The following is a 16,834-nucleotide window of genomic DNA, read 5'->3' on the forward strand; positions in this document are numbered from 1 at the left end:
TCTTTATGTGTCTTAATAGATAAATTATTTACTAGTAGCCATTTTGGGACTAAACCTACTTTGGTTTTCTTGGGTCATATCAGTCACATTTTAACAAAGCCATAATTTCACATGAGTGAAAGCTGGATACATAATTAATTCGAATTGATGTGAATAATACTGACCAAAACCAAAATTGTTTATCTTAGTAAATCAAAGTTAAACATGAGTGGGAGTTCAACTCTGAAAGTGACTATGCGATAGAATGAGGAAATTGCATCTAAGTTCTTGTTTTTAAGCTTCTGGCAAAAAAGATGAACAGTAGTCTTAGTCATTTCTCCTCCTATTGTTTGTGGGAGGAGGGGGTTGCTCTGAGAGGATTTTCAGAACATTCACCAATGCCCGTAAACGATCCCAGATGTTCAAACCATAAAGAGTATGCACCAGAGATTCTTGGAACTCGAATCCATTCTCAGCAATAGGATACTGCAAAAGATGGGGTAAAATGTATTTATAAGATATGAAATGTATGAATGACCGCATGATTTTTAGTAGATGAACAGCAACTCACCTGAATGGGTTTTGGTATCTTGGTTTTAATAAAAGGCCACCACCGGTCCTCCACAACCGACTTTACAAGACAGCAAGCTCGTAATCCTTCAATACCAGCAAATCTTCCAAATCCACTGTCTTTGACTCCACCAAATGGCAGGGACTGCATATTATTGATCAGGAGAAAATGTTAGAAGGGTCCATTTTAAAACGAACAAGAAAAAAGGAGTGCTGCGGAGGAACAAAGGTCTTGGAAGGAAAAGCTGAGAGGTCCAAAATTGTAAACAAAAGGTTTTTTTTAGAGGATTAAACAATGCTGGGCAAAGCAACTGCTTAACCAAAACTTTAAGTCTTTTGAGGTAGTTGGTGTTTAGAAGATAGATTTCAAGGTTACACATGGCAATGCTTTAGGACCAAAGACAGGCCAGGGAAGGTCATGAGCATCAGGAGTTGAGAATGGGGGGTGAGTCATGAGGGGAAAGGGAGGGTAACTTCTGGCTGTGTTTTGCAACAGTTACTTCTGGCTGTAGAAGAGAGAAGGTAAGGAAGCTAACTTCTAGCTCGTCAAATTTGCAAATGCGGACATTTAAAGGCAGAAAGAGGATCTTTTTTGGTCTCCTTTGATATGAAGGTTAAGAAACAATAAGACCATGTGGGATCTGCACAAAATTTTAAGTAGGACTGTTAGACTTGAGCAAAGGGATCCTTGTTACTGAAAATAGTTATAATGAAGGAAAAATTATGGCTATCAGTAATGGAGTTCTAAAGCAGATGCAACATGGTATTGTCTGAGGTTCACAAAATTGTCTCTAATTGTACTCATACCTCAATCATCATAGCAAATAGTCACATATAAGTATGCCAAACTCTTTGATAAAATGTCTCAAGAGCCTGATGCCTATAGGTACCTGACACATGTAATTTGATGCAAAGTCATTGACAGCAGCCACTCCACAATGCAATTGTGAAGCTATCTGCCTAGCACGACGCTGACTGCCTGAAAATACAGCACAACCAAGCCCATAGCTTGAATCATTTGCAAGCTGAACAACTTCTTCATCAGAGCTGAATTTCATTATCGGTAATATTGGTCCAAAAGCCTGCGAGCAATTGCCTTATGGAGTTAACCATACCACCTTCATCTCAGTAGTAACTAAAAAGATAATCTAACAACTTATGATACCTCTTCCTGCATCAGTTTCATTGTGTGATTTACATTTACAATCACAGTAGGAGGGAAGTACTGGTCAACAGCACCTTCGCCAATATTGCCTACACTTCCTCGAGCAACAATTTCAGCACCTTTGTCTAGGGCATCATTTACTAGGTATTGAAGCCTTTCAGAATGCTCTTGCATGCATATGGCTCCCATGTCATACTTCTCGGACAGAGGAGGTCCCTACAATAAAATTCAGTTTCGAGTATATAAGAATTTTAGAAAATCAGACTACGCAAGCAAAATCATCAATTTCAAAGTCATTAGCAAGAGAAAAAGTAGATTGCTGCTTAGGATTCAGGCAATTACTGTGTATTTATCTCTCAATTCTAGGCAAACTCATACTTCTACCGCTCACAATTATTAGCAAAACCAGAATTTTAGATAGGATCAGTAAGCCATTTAACTAAGAAGCCAAAAAGCCACTATGAGCAAAAATGCTACGTTTCATGAAGAATAAAGATCTTATAGTCCATCGAGTTAGTAATAGGCACAAATGAGAAAAGTTACTTACAGCAGTAACCGATTTCACAATTTTAACAACTTCAGCAACAAAAGAAGAGTAAACGTCCTTGTGAACATAAAAGCGTTCTGCGCCAGCACAATTCTGCCCGCTTGATTGGAGAGCTCCTCTAGCAGCAATTTGTGCAACCTGCATCAAATTTGATTAGTTCTTTAAAGACTCATAAGAAAAAGATATAGTTGAATGATCTTCTTTCTTTAACTTCTCATAGAGATATTTAAATGATCTTCCTATCTTAGTTGAAAGCAATCAAATGTACTTGTGACCCCCAAAATGAAAGCAGACTGGAAAAATTTATACATGTGGCACATCAACATCTTCACAGACAATAAATGCGTCTTTTCCACCAAGCTCAAGGGTAACTGGTATCAGTGTATCTGAAGCCTTCCGCATAATCTGTAAAACAAAAAGTCAGAACATTAGAATTAATAATTCAGCAGAAAAGAAAAGGAAAAAAAAAGTTAGCCAAAGTTATAAAGATGAAAATGGAAGTTAAGTCACTCCGTATCAGATCAGAAAATATAAGCATGTATTCTATGTTCAGGGAGAGCCTACCTTTTTACCCACACCAGGAGATCCAACAAATATAATTTTGTCGACAGAGGATACTAGTGCTTCTCCAGTTTCAGCAAAGCTGGTAATGAAATTTTAAAATTGTATGACAAATCAACCAAGAACAGAAAGGATAAATGATGTACAATGCATACCCTGTTATAACTTCTACCAAGTTCTCAGGAGCTCCGACTGCAGCAAGAGCAGTTTGAATTATTCGCAGATAGAAACACCCGGACCAACTGGCATGTTCTGAGACCTAAGGTAACAAAGAGGTGATCTCGTCAAAAGTCAAAACCACAGTTTTTTAGCAGTTTGCAGATTTATATATGTGTATATATTTAAAGTTCAAGATCTGATAACTACATTTAAGCATGCTCATCTCAAATATTTTCCAATTGCATTCCATGTTACTAAAATTTTCTATCCATGAGCAAACAAGCAATGCAGTAAGTTGGAAAAGAAAAAAGCAGACCTTTATCACAATGCTGTTCCCTGAGAAGACTGCAGCCAACATTGGATTAAAGATATTGTGAAATGGGTAATTCCATGAAACAATAGCACCAACAACACCAAGAGGAGAAAACTCCACTTTTGCAATCTTGTGAAGCATTGATCTCCCACATGAACTGCAAGCCACAACACACAACCATAAATTCCCTTTACCCCCTAGGTATCAAGGGCTGAAACCGTGTAAGTTATGAATCCACTATTTTATTGAAATGCAAGGAAGATAAACCATTTTGGCTTTTTCATAACATACCGGTATTCAGGCTTTAGCCACTTTTCACCCTCTGAAAGAAGCCAATGGATTTTTTCACATGTAGTCATAATTTCTCCCAAGGAGGCATCTACCATTGTTTTTCCAGTATCACGCGAAGAGATACTAGCAAAAGTTGTTCAGAGAAATCATCCAACCCAGTCAAATGAAAATAGGAAGATAAGTAGCAGTTTAGTATGATTAAGAGGCAATTCAAATGCAACTAACTCTTAAGACCAAAATTCAATGTTGTCATATGTGTGAGAGAGAGAAATTGGACAAACGGTCGGTTTTCATAATCATGAGATTCTTCTGTTACTTTTGTACTTGTTTATTTATGACAAGTGAGACTCTCTATTATATCATTAGTTGTGTTGCAAATTGTTGGGCAGAAAATTTTGAAGCAACCAACACTTGGAATAAGGTCACTGACATAAAGATCTGAACTCTAGGCAATAGCTTAATAGACTTCAGGTATCTCCTATCCAGTTTCATAGTATATGATTGTGACACAAAATTATGCCCAATGGAACTGTTTAATCTCAAAATGCTTAGTACTCCAGCGCTCCTGTTTCCAAGCACTTTCAATCTATTGGAAGAAGAGTGTTCACGTCAGAGCTAGAAGAGTGGGAGGGAATGAAATAACAATAGCTGCTACTTCTGTCTATAGCTGTCTTCACCTATTGATTAAGCCCTTCAAAGGAATCTCTTTTATTTCTTCTTTCTAAAGACGAGGCTAAGCCAACTGCAAAAGTTGTCTCAACTATCAGTCTCTCCTGAAACATTTTACTGTGTAAACCATATTAGTGTATAACTCAATAACTGAGAACATTTCATTTGGACGTCCAACAGTATTAGGTCATAATTTGTGTCTCTGTACATATAATGTTAAAAAAACACGCTCAACAATTAACCAAAAGGATCTTAAGCATTTCAGTATCATTCATTCTGCTCCTTGGACATAATTTAATGTGTCAATACTGTTGGCAGTGTAAAATAGCAGTTTAAAATGATAAGTGTCCTTACTTGCATATAAGGTCTTGATGTTCAATAATATACTTCAGAAGTATACGTAGAAACAGGCGTCTTTGCTTGAAGCTACTCTTTGCCCATATCTTCTGAGCTTTCCTTGCCTGTACAACTCGCTCCTTAACCTGAGCATGATTTAGCTTGTTAATTGAATTTGGCTTGCATGTATATATCTCACAAAAGACTGTTGGTGCTGGTTTTAGGGGAGAAGAACAAGGAAATTAATAAGATTGCAGATGTGAGCTGGAGAATGCTAAGGCAAACCACGGGGAACGTCGAATCACTTTAACTATGATAAGGCTTACCCTGTTGCAAAAGTGTGGCAAGTAAGGATTGTTTTTTATGATGCTAATCTTAGCACCCTAGTTTTGTTTATTTATAAGAACAAACCTATCTTGAAGTTCATGTATACCTTTATCACGTAAAGGCTCTAATGATAATAAGTGGCAGCAAAGAGAAACAGTTAATTGAATGCCCCATCAAATCCTGATAAGATTACTCAGTATCTTTATGCAAAACTTCATACAAGAATTTAAGATACTGAACCATGTAAAAAAGGGAATGAGGGAAAAGGAAAAGTTAGTCTAGTGCATGACAGGGGATCTTGACATTTAGTATAGAGGAACATAAATATCATATTTATATTAGAACAGAAATCTGACCTCATCAGGTTTCAGCGCCGGGAAATAACCCAGGTACTTCATTGTTGCGGGTTCATAGCACTGAACTTTGTCCGTATGCCTTCTCGAGGGAATCTAAATGAGCAAAATTCAGTGTGAGAATATACACATGTCACATTCTTTCACTTTACAGGATGAACCATATAAAGTTCCACAAAAAGTAAGAGAGCAAAGTCCATTTGAATAACTAAACGCACATGGATACTACAGTAAATCTCAAACTGTGTGATCGGACTTGTTCTCCTTGAGAGAAATGCTTTCTTGATTGTGTAAATGAGTTGGAAGTGGGAGGAACTACTCTCAGTAAGATGTTGAGTTGACAAATTACATAAAACTCATATTCTCGGATGGAAATGTTTTTGCAGTAATTTTAAGCGTTTGGTATCTCGAAGTCGAGACAATGTTTTGTCGAAAAAGTTATCTCCATTGAGAGAAGAAAATTGACTTCATAAACTTATGGATGGAACTCATTTTCTTTAATAAAATATCCCCATTCTTGCTACATATCTCTTGCATCAACCATCAATAAGGTATTTTTGTCAACCTTTAGATACCACCAAAACACAATCATCACATTATCTCTTTTCTTTTGTTTTGTTTAATAAGGTTATGTCTGGGCCAGCTTGTGAACAACTTGGTTAATCCACCATATACTTTCTATCTTCTCACAAGTACTATACCATGTACTCAAGCTACCAAGGTTTAAATAGATAAGAATAATTCATTTAGTGTAGCTTATGTTGGGACTTCAATCTTGCTTCCCCAAGGTTGTCTCAACTGTTAGCTACGCCCTAGGGAGCAATTCAATCCTCATACTCTATCTACCACCTTGTATGATATTATAGTAATAATAATATCACCTGCTTTTTTACTCAACTTGACATTGTAAAATGTTTCAAGTAAATGATCTCTAAGTGTTAAAACACTTTCCACATATCTCTAATGAAAATTCAAATTGTTCTGTTCAGTAAATATCTATCACTAAGTGCCTCTTCATAAAGAAAAAGATACTACTAAAAAAGAGTTGATGAAATCCAACTAGTGAAATTCAACAAGACAGGCAGCCACATTTCTACCAAATCACGCCATGAAAAAGATTGCAAATACAAAAATAAAAACAAAAAACAAAAGAAGCAAAAGGCAAATGGATACCATCTATAGTTCGAATCAACATCAAATAAAAGTACCAAAATTCCATCTAAGCAAGTAGGCATTTCATTCATTACTTACATAAATGTAGCTGTTGTCTTTAGTTTGATTCCCATCGTCCAACACTACAATACCAAAAACATCATTAAACAACCAACACTATAATAGATTCAAAAATATCAACATTGTACTACCATAAGGAGTAAAAAAAGGTAATTAAATAATCTATCCCTCTCTTCCAATTTATATGACACAGTTTGCTTTCCGAAATTCATACTATGTCAACTTTGACCATCATTTTTCATTTTAATATGTATTTTTCAACATATTGACATGAGAAGAATGTCAACTTACACTATTTGCGGTATAGCCTTTGAATATCCAAATTTTAAACCAATGTAGGACTCTAACCCACTCTAATACCCCTTCAAACCCAGGCCCAACCAGAGCGTGAACCAAAAGACCAAACAATGATGGACCTGACTCTAATACTATGTAAAATATGACACTTAGGCTTAACTCCCCCAAGTCCATATAAACAAACCGCTTGTCCATTCTCCAATACTCTAACCTATTCTAACAAATTCTAAAGTATTGAGTTAATATAATCTAATTTAGCTTCCAAATCCGCTTCAATGAGCTAAAAAGTGTCACATAAATTGGAACTAAATGAATAACTACAACAACATTCCAATAAGCAATGTGAAAGTACTTCAAACAGATAAATTCTAAATTATTGAGTTGATCTAATCTAATTTAGCTTAGATAAGGTAAAAATGTCACATAAATTGGAATTAAATAACTAACTACAACATTTCAATAAGCAATGTGAAAAATACTTCAAACAGCAAAATTCGTTTAGAGTCTTACCATCAGAAGTATCGACGTCAATAGAAGGAACATTGGAAGGAATGAGCATCAACAGTAATCTACAGATCGCAAATGCGAAAGCGATAACAATCAGCGGCCACCAGAACGTCATTGGAAGTTTCTAGAAGCTTCGAAGAAGAATAATTAGGGTTTTTCACACTATTCTGAAGGAAATCGCCATAGCCACAAGAGAGAAAATAGATTCTGAGTTCCTCGTAGACGTCGCTTTTTTCAGTCTTCTATTAAATATATAAAGATAAATTAGTGGCGGTCTAAAAGTCGATTTGCAACACATTTTAAATATTGATAATTCTTTTATGGCTTGTTTGGATGGATGGTTATACATCGTTTCATTTATAAATTTTTAAGCTATACAAGTTAGCTGAACTAGTCCCGTGGATATAACACCCAGTGAAATTCACTAAGTGGAGTCTAGAAAAAGTAAAGTATAAGCAGACCTTATCATTATCGAGGCTTTTTTCGAAAGACTCTCAGCTCAAGTATCTCAAACATACCCGGTAGATATGTGTGTCAAAATTTTTTGAGTTGTTTTAACTACTCTAGAATTGGATATAAATGTATTTTTTAATTTGAATTCAGCTAACATTTATGATTTTCAATTTTGGGTGTGCACAAATACGCACTTAAATTTGTATGAAGTTGAACAAGTAGATACATGCATCCTACATGATAATTCAAGTGAAATATACTCGGACTGATTTGTATTATGCCATGTAGGATATGTGTGTCTACTTGTTCAGTTTTATACAAATTTAAATATCTATTTGTGTACAACAAAAATTGTAGGGTATACCGTATACCTGTCAGCCAAGGCCTAGTTAAAGGATACACTAATTTTTTTATCATTTACCCTGAAAGTTGATGTATCAAAAAACATGAATACACTTTTTTTTTGCACACAAATATTAAGTGTGTTTCTTCGATGTGCTTCAGTAATCACTATGTGTTAAATGATAGTTTTATGCCACAAAATGTTTCGCGTTAGTTGGGTCCGGAGAAGAGTCACACTCAAGAGGTGTGATGTAGACTGTCTATCCTAATACATCCATTATTGACTATTTCTACGACTCAAATTCATAACCTATAGATCAAAAACAACTTTATTGTTACTCCAAGTCACATATTTAGTAATCAGTAAATGTTGGGAAGATAAATATCAGTAAACCAAAATTGCCAAAATCTAAGAATGTTTTTTTCTTTTGCTACTCAAATATTGTTGTAAAATATTCCTAGATTCTCATAAAAGTAATTAATACTAAGTTTTCTTTGTAACAATACTTTACTTTCTGACAAAACAATGCTTCTCTGAAAATGAAGTAAACAAATAATGACTTCTCCTACATGTTCATCTCATAAAAAAGATACAAGTTTCAACCATGTTAGACACATTTATAACACCTATCAATCATCAAATATTTCTATATTTTATGGTTTTGTCATCAACAGCATATTCTGATTGTCTCCCCTTAATATCATTGCTGCATTCATCTGGTAACCTTGTTTCACCCCTTACATCCTATAATCACCCCACCCCCCCCAACCTCCCCCACCCCGCCCCCTAGACGTATAGCGGATTTGACAAAATCTACTGCGTCTAGCTCTGACTATAGATATGAATTGTGATTATGTGAAAAGTTGACACATTTATTAAGAAAAAGTAGAATGTACTGATTCTGAATATTGAATTCGTCATTGCTTAGGGCGATTGTTGGAGGTGAAGTGGTACAAATTTGAGGTTTTTGAAATATTTCTCTTTTTTTTGCAGGGGTTTGGTTAATTCATTTGAAAAGTTTAATGAAGTAACGATTTTGGAGGGAGTCAATTCTACTCATGTCTCAAGGAAAGATGAAGGAAGACGATATATCTTACGCAAATGTCAAGAGAAATGATCATGTATTACTCGATATCGTGAAAGAAGAAGAAGAAGATCTTGTACAATCAATTGATGAAAAGATGAAAAATATCTCAAGTTTTCATCGTATCAACAGAGTTCCTAAAGAACTTAGAAAGGGAAGTGAATATAGTTACTCTCCTAAATTAGTCTCAATAGGTCCTTTTCATCATGGAGTTGATAATCTTAAAACCATGGAGGAATATAAGTGGTGTTATCTCAACACACTTGTTAGTAGAAAAACAATAAACACACAAACCATTTTAGAGAATTGTGTGAAAACACTTAGAAATTTAGAGGATAAAGCAAGAAAATGCTATGGTGAAAACACAATTGATCAAATAGGAAGTAATGAGTTTGTCCAAATGATGTTACTTGATAGTGGTTTTCTCATTGAGGTCTTTATCAAGTTTGCTCTAAAGGGTTTTCGACGTAGAGATGACACTCTCTTTAGCAACTACGAGAAGTTTTACCATCTGAGATGTGACTTGATTCTATTTGAAAACCAAATCCCATTTTTTATCCTTCACCAAATGTTTCACTTAGTTCCAATTCCTAAAGAATGTACTTATTCCCTCATTCAACTTGCCTTACTCTTCTTTAGAAAATTGATTCCTGGAGAAGGACTTGTAACTATAGGGAAATTTGGTCCTAATGTTCACCATTTATTGGACTTAATTCATCATTGTTATCTCCCAACAAGTCCACAAATTCACTCAAATGGAACAGAAAAACATATGTACAATGTACTACATCTTCATGATATAGGGATCAAGTTCAAGAAAGCAATAAGTGATAGTGTCATGAATGTAAGATTCACCAAAGACAAAGTCTTGGAAATCCCATTATTGAAATTACACAACTACTCTGAGATTTTATTCAAAAATATGGTGGCAATGGAGCAATGTGATACCTTTAAAAGTGGCACGAAGCACGTCACGTCTTATGTTTACCTCATGAAAAGTCTTGTAAGGTCTGCAGATGATGCAAGCTATTTGAGACAAAGGGAGATTTTGAATAGCAGTTTGTATAATGATGAAGAGATTTTTCAACTGATGCTGAGGCTTCATGTGGAGCACTTTGATGTCATGGATTTCTATTATAGTGGACTTTGTGAGAAAGTTGATGGTTACAAGAATAAAACTAAGTGGAAAGAATGCTGCCAGAAAATTAGCTATGTATATAAGAAGACTGCCAAAAGAATTTCATGCTAACATTTTCTCTTAGTAGTTTTTGTGTTTTTGCTGCAATTTTAGTTTCTTTATTTGCATTTTTACTGCACCATGCTTGAGATATTATTATATGGAAATTCCAAATTATATCTATCTATGTTTGTTTTTGTTACTGTATTTAAAGTCAAACCTCTCTCTTACTACATCATGTGTTCATCTGAGTTTTTGTTGTGTCTTTTTTCTTGTTGTTGCTTCTGCTTGTTACTGTTGCGTCTTTTTCATCTTTCTTTCAACTGAGTTACTGTTGCATCTATTTCATTTTTCATTCAACTGACTTACTGTTGCATCTTTTTCATCTTCTGTTCAGCTAAAAATCTATCAGAAACAATCTTTCTAGTCTCTATCTACTCAAAGGTAAGTAAGAAACTGCATACTCTTCCCTCCCTAGACAATGGATTTTTTGTTGTTATAGCAAAATATTACTATAAAAAACATATAATAATTCATAACATAACAAATGAAACTGGTTGTAAGAAAAACTTGAACATTATAGTAAAATGTTGTTAGATATGGAAGATTGCTATAGAGAAATCCAACTATAATACTCTTTTACTTGAACAACATACATGTTTTTGAATATTAAGAACTGAGAAACCAGCCAATGTTGAACTGAAGTACTTTGCTTCATCTTAACATCTTCACATCTCAGAAAAAGTACCATCTTTTATCTATACAAGAACACTATGAAAATACCAACTAGTAAATCATGTTTACACATTGGACAATCTATATAATCGATGTCACAATAGCAAAAGGATAAATATACTACATTTTTTCTGCATAAGTTGGCCGAAAGTGAAGTAAATTGCCAAACATATTGCCTGTCGAATTCCATAATTACTGCTGGTAGATTTACGATTCATCCATGAAGACAGCACCGTGGCCATTAGCTTTCATGAATTTCTTTAACAGAAGTGCAAGTATTGCAATTGTAAGTCCAACTGCTGCCCATGTGAATATACGGTCATCAGCCTGCCTCGGAATGCTCTGTTGAGGTGTATGCAATATCCGATGCTCACTAGGCCGTACAGCAGGGGGCTCTATAGGTGCCTGTACAGGATCAGCATCTAAAGCCAATTCACGTCTCTCTTCAGTAGTTGTGTCAGCAACAGATGGATTAGGACGTCTTTCTTCAGCAGCCTCGTTGCTGGTGTTCTCAGGACTCTCCTTGACCTCGCTCTCTCTATTACTGTTCTGTTCTTCAGGAGCTGGTGAGGAAGTAGCTTGAGGAACTGGGGGTGCTTTGCTTAGCATGTATTCATGTATCTGTAAAATAAACCAACTATTAATGCTTATGCCTGTGTTATAACATATTGGATGCCAAAATGACATTCAGATAATGCTATACCTCGTCAATCAGCTTCTGGCGCTCAGGAGTCCCATATCTTGGAGCCACATCACGAGATTTAATAGCTAAAACACGCCTTTCTTCCTTTGTATATTCTAGTGATCCAAGGGCACCGTTTGGGTTGGTAGGCATAAATGCGATCAGAGCTACCAGCGCAGTGCGAACTGCACATCATAAGTAAAACAATTAAATACTGATTAGCTTCAGTAGCTGTGAGCCTGAACCAAAACATGGGAAGCAGCGTCCATTAATTCAGAAGAATATACCACACAATAGCTTCATGCACCAAAAAATGCTTTTCTCTAGTCATTACAACTAAGGAATAATGATTGCAAAAAAAGGTTGCTCACACTTCACTTCTTGATTTGAAACTTTTGCCTACTAAGGTGTTTGCATTTTTGTTTTGCTCAAGTACACAGTACACCAATAGCCATCACAAGAAAGTTAGTGCACATATTCAATCATATCTTCCGTCTTTTACACCCATCAACACAACCTCATGCCATATTCAATTATATTGATTCAACTAAATACAGCCACAAGTTAAAAGCAATGGAGAATATAATTTTTGAGGGAAATTGCCAACTCATGCGGATGAAGATTCCTTTTTATGTCCTAACATGACATTGCCTAAAATTTGAGACAAGAGGAACTGTTTTATTGCTTTCAGGTAAAAAGGGTTTCTGGCAATATATCCCAAGAGAAAAACACTAATACAAAGATATGAAAGTGAATTATTCATCAAAATATAACATATTGCAAAAATGGTATAGAGAATGATGAAGTTACCACTCCATGATGGTTGCCAGTGCTCAGGATGATGATTAGAAATACTCAAACAAATCTTGGTTTGGGTTTCAAATCGTCCATTTGGCTGAAAAAGAACAAAACCATGAGTTAGCAGATTATTAAACATGAAATGAATCAACTATAAACTTAGATGGTAATGGAATGAGATAGGGTTTGGCTTCTCCTGTTTGTAGCCTGCCCCACCCCACAAGACAGACTCCCTTTTGCTCCACCACCCCCGATAATCCCATCTCTTCTCTTTCAGTTTGTTAATCCGCGTACCTTTTGTTTTCTTTTTCCAATCTTTTTTGCTACCCTCCCCGACGAATTTGTGTAGCGGGAGGGAAACTTGGGTCACACTTCAAAACTTATTCAAGATTTACACATGGAGCAAAAGAACGACTTCCTTCAGTACTCTTTAGTCAGATCTTATCCTACGGTACGACTTCCCTAAGATTTGCTTACTTTCCATTTGAATTACAAATCTCTTAGCCTCTTTTTCCCATGATACCTGTTTTTATCCCTTTTTTTTCACATCAAAACTTGTCAGCACTCTGCTCAGCCCAATCTGTAAAGTCTGCTTGTGGCAGGGTGGGGTTTGACCGACAAAGCTCGACCTATTCTAATTACTAAACCTTGTTCCATAAAATGACTCAAGGAGTAAGACAAGCTTTTAAAACAGAAAGAAACTCACTGTCAAAAGCATGAAAGAAGGAGGCTTGAAAGGAAATTCGGCAGGCAACTGGATTCGTCCATGATAAATCCCCCCTTCAAACTCAGAATCTCGGGGACCCCTAATTGCAAATTGCCATTCAAATATGTTCTCCTGAAAAGGTAACATAAAGTTCAGCTTTAAATAGCTACGTCATTATGCAACTTTTAGTATTAAAAACAACTTGTGACCGGAAGATAACCAGTCATTTGTTAACAGAATATAATGCAAGACACAACATTGAAAGTTATTTCGACTCGAAAGAGAGAATTATGATGAAATTTACCAGTGATTCAAGATCTTGAATACACATGTTACCTCATAGAAAAAGAAGGAAAATCCCCCAAAATCAAATCTTGACCATGTATATTATAACAACAGCAGAAAGGCATCAAACTGAGAGCTAGAAGTGCATGGAGCATTCATTGTTAGCGAGGTTGATTCTTCAGCAGGATCAACTATTATAACATACATGAACTTAGATCATAAAAACTCTATGCCAATGAAATTTTATCGAAGCTTAAGAGTTTTATATCATGAGCATTCTGATGTAGAACCACAATTATCATATTAAATACTAGAAATCACTGGTTGCTGCCTTGTCCAATTTGCAATTTAGTTTATTTTGTCAGCAGTAAATACTACCAAACAAGCTTTTGCCAAAACATTCCAAATTTTAAGACTTGTACATCCGCGCAGTAAAAATTGCATAAAGGAAACAGCTTCCCTACCAATACGGTAAACCATCAAATCTCACTTTCATAGCAAAAAAGCAAACAAAAACACCTCCACTTCCCCACCTCCCCACCACCCGCGACAAGCAAATTAGTTACACCCTCTATCTCAAATACCAACTAACTACAAACCCTATTTACATCTACACTCATACAAGCAGACAACTTCTCCAATTTATTTCACACTTCTTTTCTTATCCCCAGGAAATTTGACTCAATTTCGAATGGATCCAGCAAATTTACCTAAATCAACTTGTTTCAACAGTTTTTGCTCATGGCAAGTAAACTAGACTAATTTTCTTAGCTAAATCAAACTACATAAGTACTCAATTTTTAAAATTAACATATAGAGATCAAGACATTTCGTATTATAATTTGCAATTCACCTAAAAAAATTATTTTTTTAAAGCAAAAAATGCACCACATTAAAATTCTAGATCCAAAGAGAAAAAAACAGATAAATCATGAAATGATAAAATCGATTACATTACAAAAAAAAAAGGAAAATTAAGAAATTAAATTGAAACCTCAAGAGGAAGGCTCATGAAATCATCGGAAGGGTTTGATTGCATCTCTTTAACCTCCTGTAAGATTCTCTTCACCGCCGGATTTTTCAGATTATACTTGTCCTCCGCCATATCTATTACTCTAACTCTCTAAGCCGCTGCCGTCGCCTCCGTCTCCGGTCACCGTAAATCCACCGCCGGTCAAAAAAGTACCACCGATAATGATGATAATGAAGAAGAAAACTAATGGGAAAAATAATAAATAAAGAAAGTGAAAGGGTGACGCGTCATCACTATGACGTGGCGACTAATTATTGGACAAAAATGACAAAATCTTAATGGCTTGTTTAAGTGTAATAATTTATGATTATGAAAAGATTATTGAAGGGATGGTTTTATGAAATTTATTTATGGCTTATACCTCTCTCGTTTATTAAAGTTCTGTTTGAAAATCTCATTCGAGAAATTTTATAAAAATAACTTTTTGCATCGGTTTTCACTAACGATATAATAATTAGTATTGTATTGTGGGTTACTCCAATTTAGCTCTCTCGTATTAAAATTGAGAGTTACTTTACATAATTTCTCACTTTATTATTTTAATAAAAAAAATTGAACGTTTTGATGAAATTCACAATTAAAAAACTTAAAACACTAAAGTACTTAAAAGGTATATTCACAAATTATTGATTTTAAGACGATGGTGATGCGTCATCACAATAACACGACGATTAATTATTAGACAGAAATAACAAAATCTTAATGGTTTGTTTTAGTAATTTATTGACTTGACAGTATGAATTTATGAATTTTATTTATGGCTTACGCTTGTTGCTTATTAAAGTTCTGTTCGAAAATCTCAATAAATTTCATAGACAATTTTTTTGGGCCGCAATAAATTCTTTTATACCAACTTAGTGCCGGAGTCTCCATTCACAAAATAATTAGTATTGTATTTTATGTTATCCCAACTCAATTCTATCGTACTAAAATTAGAATTAACTCTTTACAATTTTTATTATAACACTAACGATAATGAACGATCTCATAACATTCACAATTAAAAAACTTAAAACATCCTAGTCACAAGCATTCAAACTTGAATTAAAAAGTTGGAAGATACTAAATTCAAGATCCCAATTACTTGAAATAAAAAGTGTGAAAACATAATATTGAATTCTCAAATTGGTAGTTGTAATTTTGTTTCATGTGGGTAAAGCCTCGAAAAGTGGAATGGGACACAAAAAGACAAACTTGTGGAAAACTTCACCCCTTAGAAGAAGTCTTCTAAAACTCCAAAATAATATGTTTTGTCACACTGAATTTTTATGGTCAAATTTTTAATCAGACAGCATTTAAAACTATCAGATGTGTATATATTTTTTGTTACTATTAGGCTTTTTTCATTGAATTTTTTTTAATAAGATTTTAACGAAGCACAACATTTATAAATGTTCAGAATAATTATGTATATTATTTTTTGTAAAGTTTTTTTAATGTTACACGTGGACATTCAACGGAGAGTATTAGAAAGGAGCACGTGGATGTTCCACTTTATAACTTTTTTTCCCACTTGTTTTTTCCTCTTTTCTTTTCACTCCCCATTGTCCCCATATGTTTTCCCCTTTTTCTTTGTTATAAATTGCCTTTTTCTTTTCACTACAATTTTCTCTCTTTCTCTCTTTCCTGCACTAACTCTCTCATTTTTAATTTGTCAAGTTAATTTATTTTATAACAATTAAAGATGTAGGGTACCAAAAGCACTACTAATGACCCCTTTAATGTGAGACCAAAAAACACCAATGACCAAAATCAACCAACACATCTCCATCATGTGTTACTACACAAGAAAGAAAGAAAGAAAGAAATTAAGCAGCCAAGAGAGACATGGAAAAAACAGCAAAACCTTAAATAACAGTAATCCCAGGAATGTAGTCTGAAAATGATGAAATGTATGCAAATCTTATTCCTACCTCGCCAGAATAAAAAGGTTTCGACAAGGCAAAGCCTTGACCTACCATATTAGGTTCTTTATTCTTTGTCCTTATTCATTCAATTCATTCTTTCAAATAAATAACTAAAAACCTTGAAGTTGCTAAGGTACAACATACCAGTGTGACCCATCAATGAGGTTCAGATAAGGTTGAGTGCACACAAATCTTATCTCTACATTTTGTGAGACAAAAGATGTTTCTGATAAACCCTTTAACTCAGGAGAAGTGTTTTCAAAAACAGGTTTGACAAATACAAAAGTTACAGTGAAAAGAGAGAACCCACTGGACTTCACAAGT

General features: G+C 34.8%; 3 protein-coding genes across 3 annotated transcripts; 1 reads left to right on the plus strand and 2 right to left on the minus strand.

Annotated features, from left to right (window-relative positions):
• Positions 1-88: 88 nt before the first annotated feature.
• On the minus strand, positions 89-7,577 carry LOC129883608 (aldehyde dehydrogenase 22A1). The gene is made up of 14 exons (XM_055958238.1): positions 7,311-7,577; positions 6,522-6,565; positions 5,274-5,366; positions 4,609-4,736; positions 3,586-3,708; positions 3,298-3,451; positions 2,978-3,081; positions 2,826-2,904; positions 2,571-2,666; positions 2,262-2,399; positions 1,715-1,930; positions 1,440-1,631; positions 551-694; positions 89-465 (listed from the first exon to the last, which is right to left on the minus strand). Exons 1-14 carry the CDS (start codon positions 7,420-7,422, stop codon positions 307-309), a joined length of 1,782 nt encoding a protein of 593 aa, XP_055814213.1. The 5' UTR covers positions 7,423-7,577; the 3' UTR covers positions 89-306.
• Positions 7,578-8,740: 1,163 nt separating this feature from the next.
• LOC129890829 (UPF0481 protein At3g47200-like) lies at positions 8,741-10,503 on the plus strand. The gene is made up of 2 exons (XM_055966303.1): positions 8,741-8,822; positions 9,097-10,503. The coding sequence occupies exon 2, from the start codon at positions 9,162-9,164 to the stop codon at positions 10,434-10,436; it is 1,275 nt and encodes a 424-aa protein (XP_055822278.1). The 5' UTR covers positions 8,741-8,822; positions 9,097-9,161; the 3' UTR covers positions 10,437-10,503.
• A 472-nt stretch (positions 10,504-10,975) lies between these two features.
• On the minus strand, positions 10,976-14,781 carry LOC129883615 (ubiquitin-conjugating enzyme E2 32). Its single transcript, XM_055958242.1, has 5 exons — positions 14,565-14,781; positions 13,286-13,417; positions 12,592-12,676; positions 11,803-11,966; positions 10,976-11,720 (listed from the first exon to the last, which is right to left on the minus strand). The coding sequence occupies exons 1-5, from the start codon at positions 14,673-14,675 to the stop codon at positions 11,307-11,309; spliced, it is 906 nt and encodes a 301-aa protein (XP_055814217.1). The 5' UTR covers positions 14,676-14,781; the 3' UTR covers positions 10,976-11,306.
• Positions 14,782-16,834: the final 2,053 nt, after the last annotated feature.

This window comes from Solanum dulcamara, chromosome 1, assembly GCF_947179165.1.
Source record: "Solanum dulcamara chromosome 1, daSolDulc1.2, whole genome shotgun sequence".
Lineage (NCBI taxonomy): Eukaryota > Viridiplantae > Streptophyta > Magnoliopsida > Solanales > Solanaceae > Solanum > Solanum dulcamara.

Bases quoted from the DNA above. Each gene is read 5' to 3' on its own strand.
- LOC129883608 (XM_055958238.1), bottom strand. From the start codon at position 7,422: ATGACGTTCTGGTGGCCGCTGATTGTTATCGCTTTCGCATTTGCGATC. The intron at 1,931-2,261 runs GTAAGTAACTTT...ATTTTATTGTAG, and splicing joins TTGTGAAATCGGTTACTGCT to GGACCTCCTCTGTCCGAGAA. The intron at 695-1,439 runs GTACCTATAGGC...AATAATATGCAG, and splicing joins CATCAAATTACATGTGTCAG to TCCCTGCCATTTGGTGGAGT.
- LOC129890829 (XM_055966303.1), top strand. From the start codon at position 9,162: ATGTCTCAAGGAAAGATGAAGGAAGACGATATATCTTACGCAAATGTC.
- LOC129883615 (XM_055958242.1), bottom strand. From the start codon at position 14,675: ATGGCGGAGGACAAGTATAATCTGAAAAATCCGGCGGTGAAGAGAATC. The intron at 13,418-14,564 runs GTTTCAATTTAA...TTACCTTTTCAG, and splicing joins TCATGAGCCTTCCTCTTGAG to GAGAACATATTTGAATGGCA. The intron at 11,967-12,591 runs GTAACTTCATCA...TATGATGTGCAG, and splicing joins CTGGCAACCATCATGGAGTG to TTCGCACTGCGCTGGTAGCT.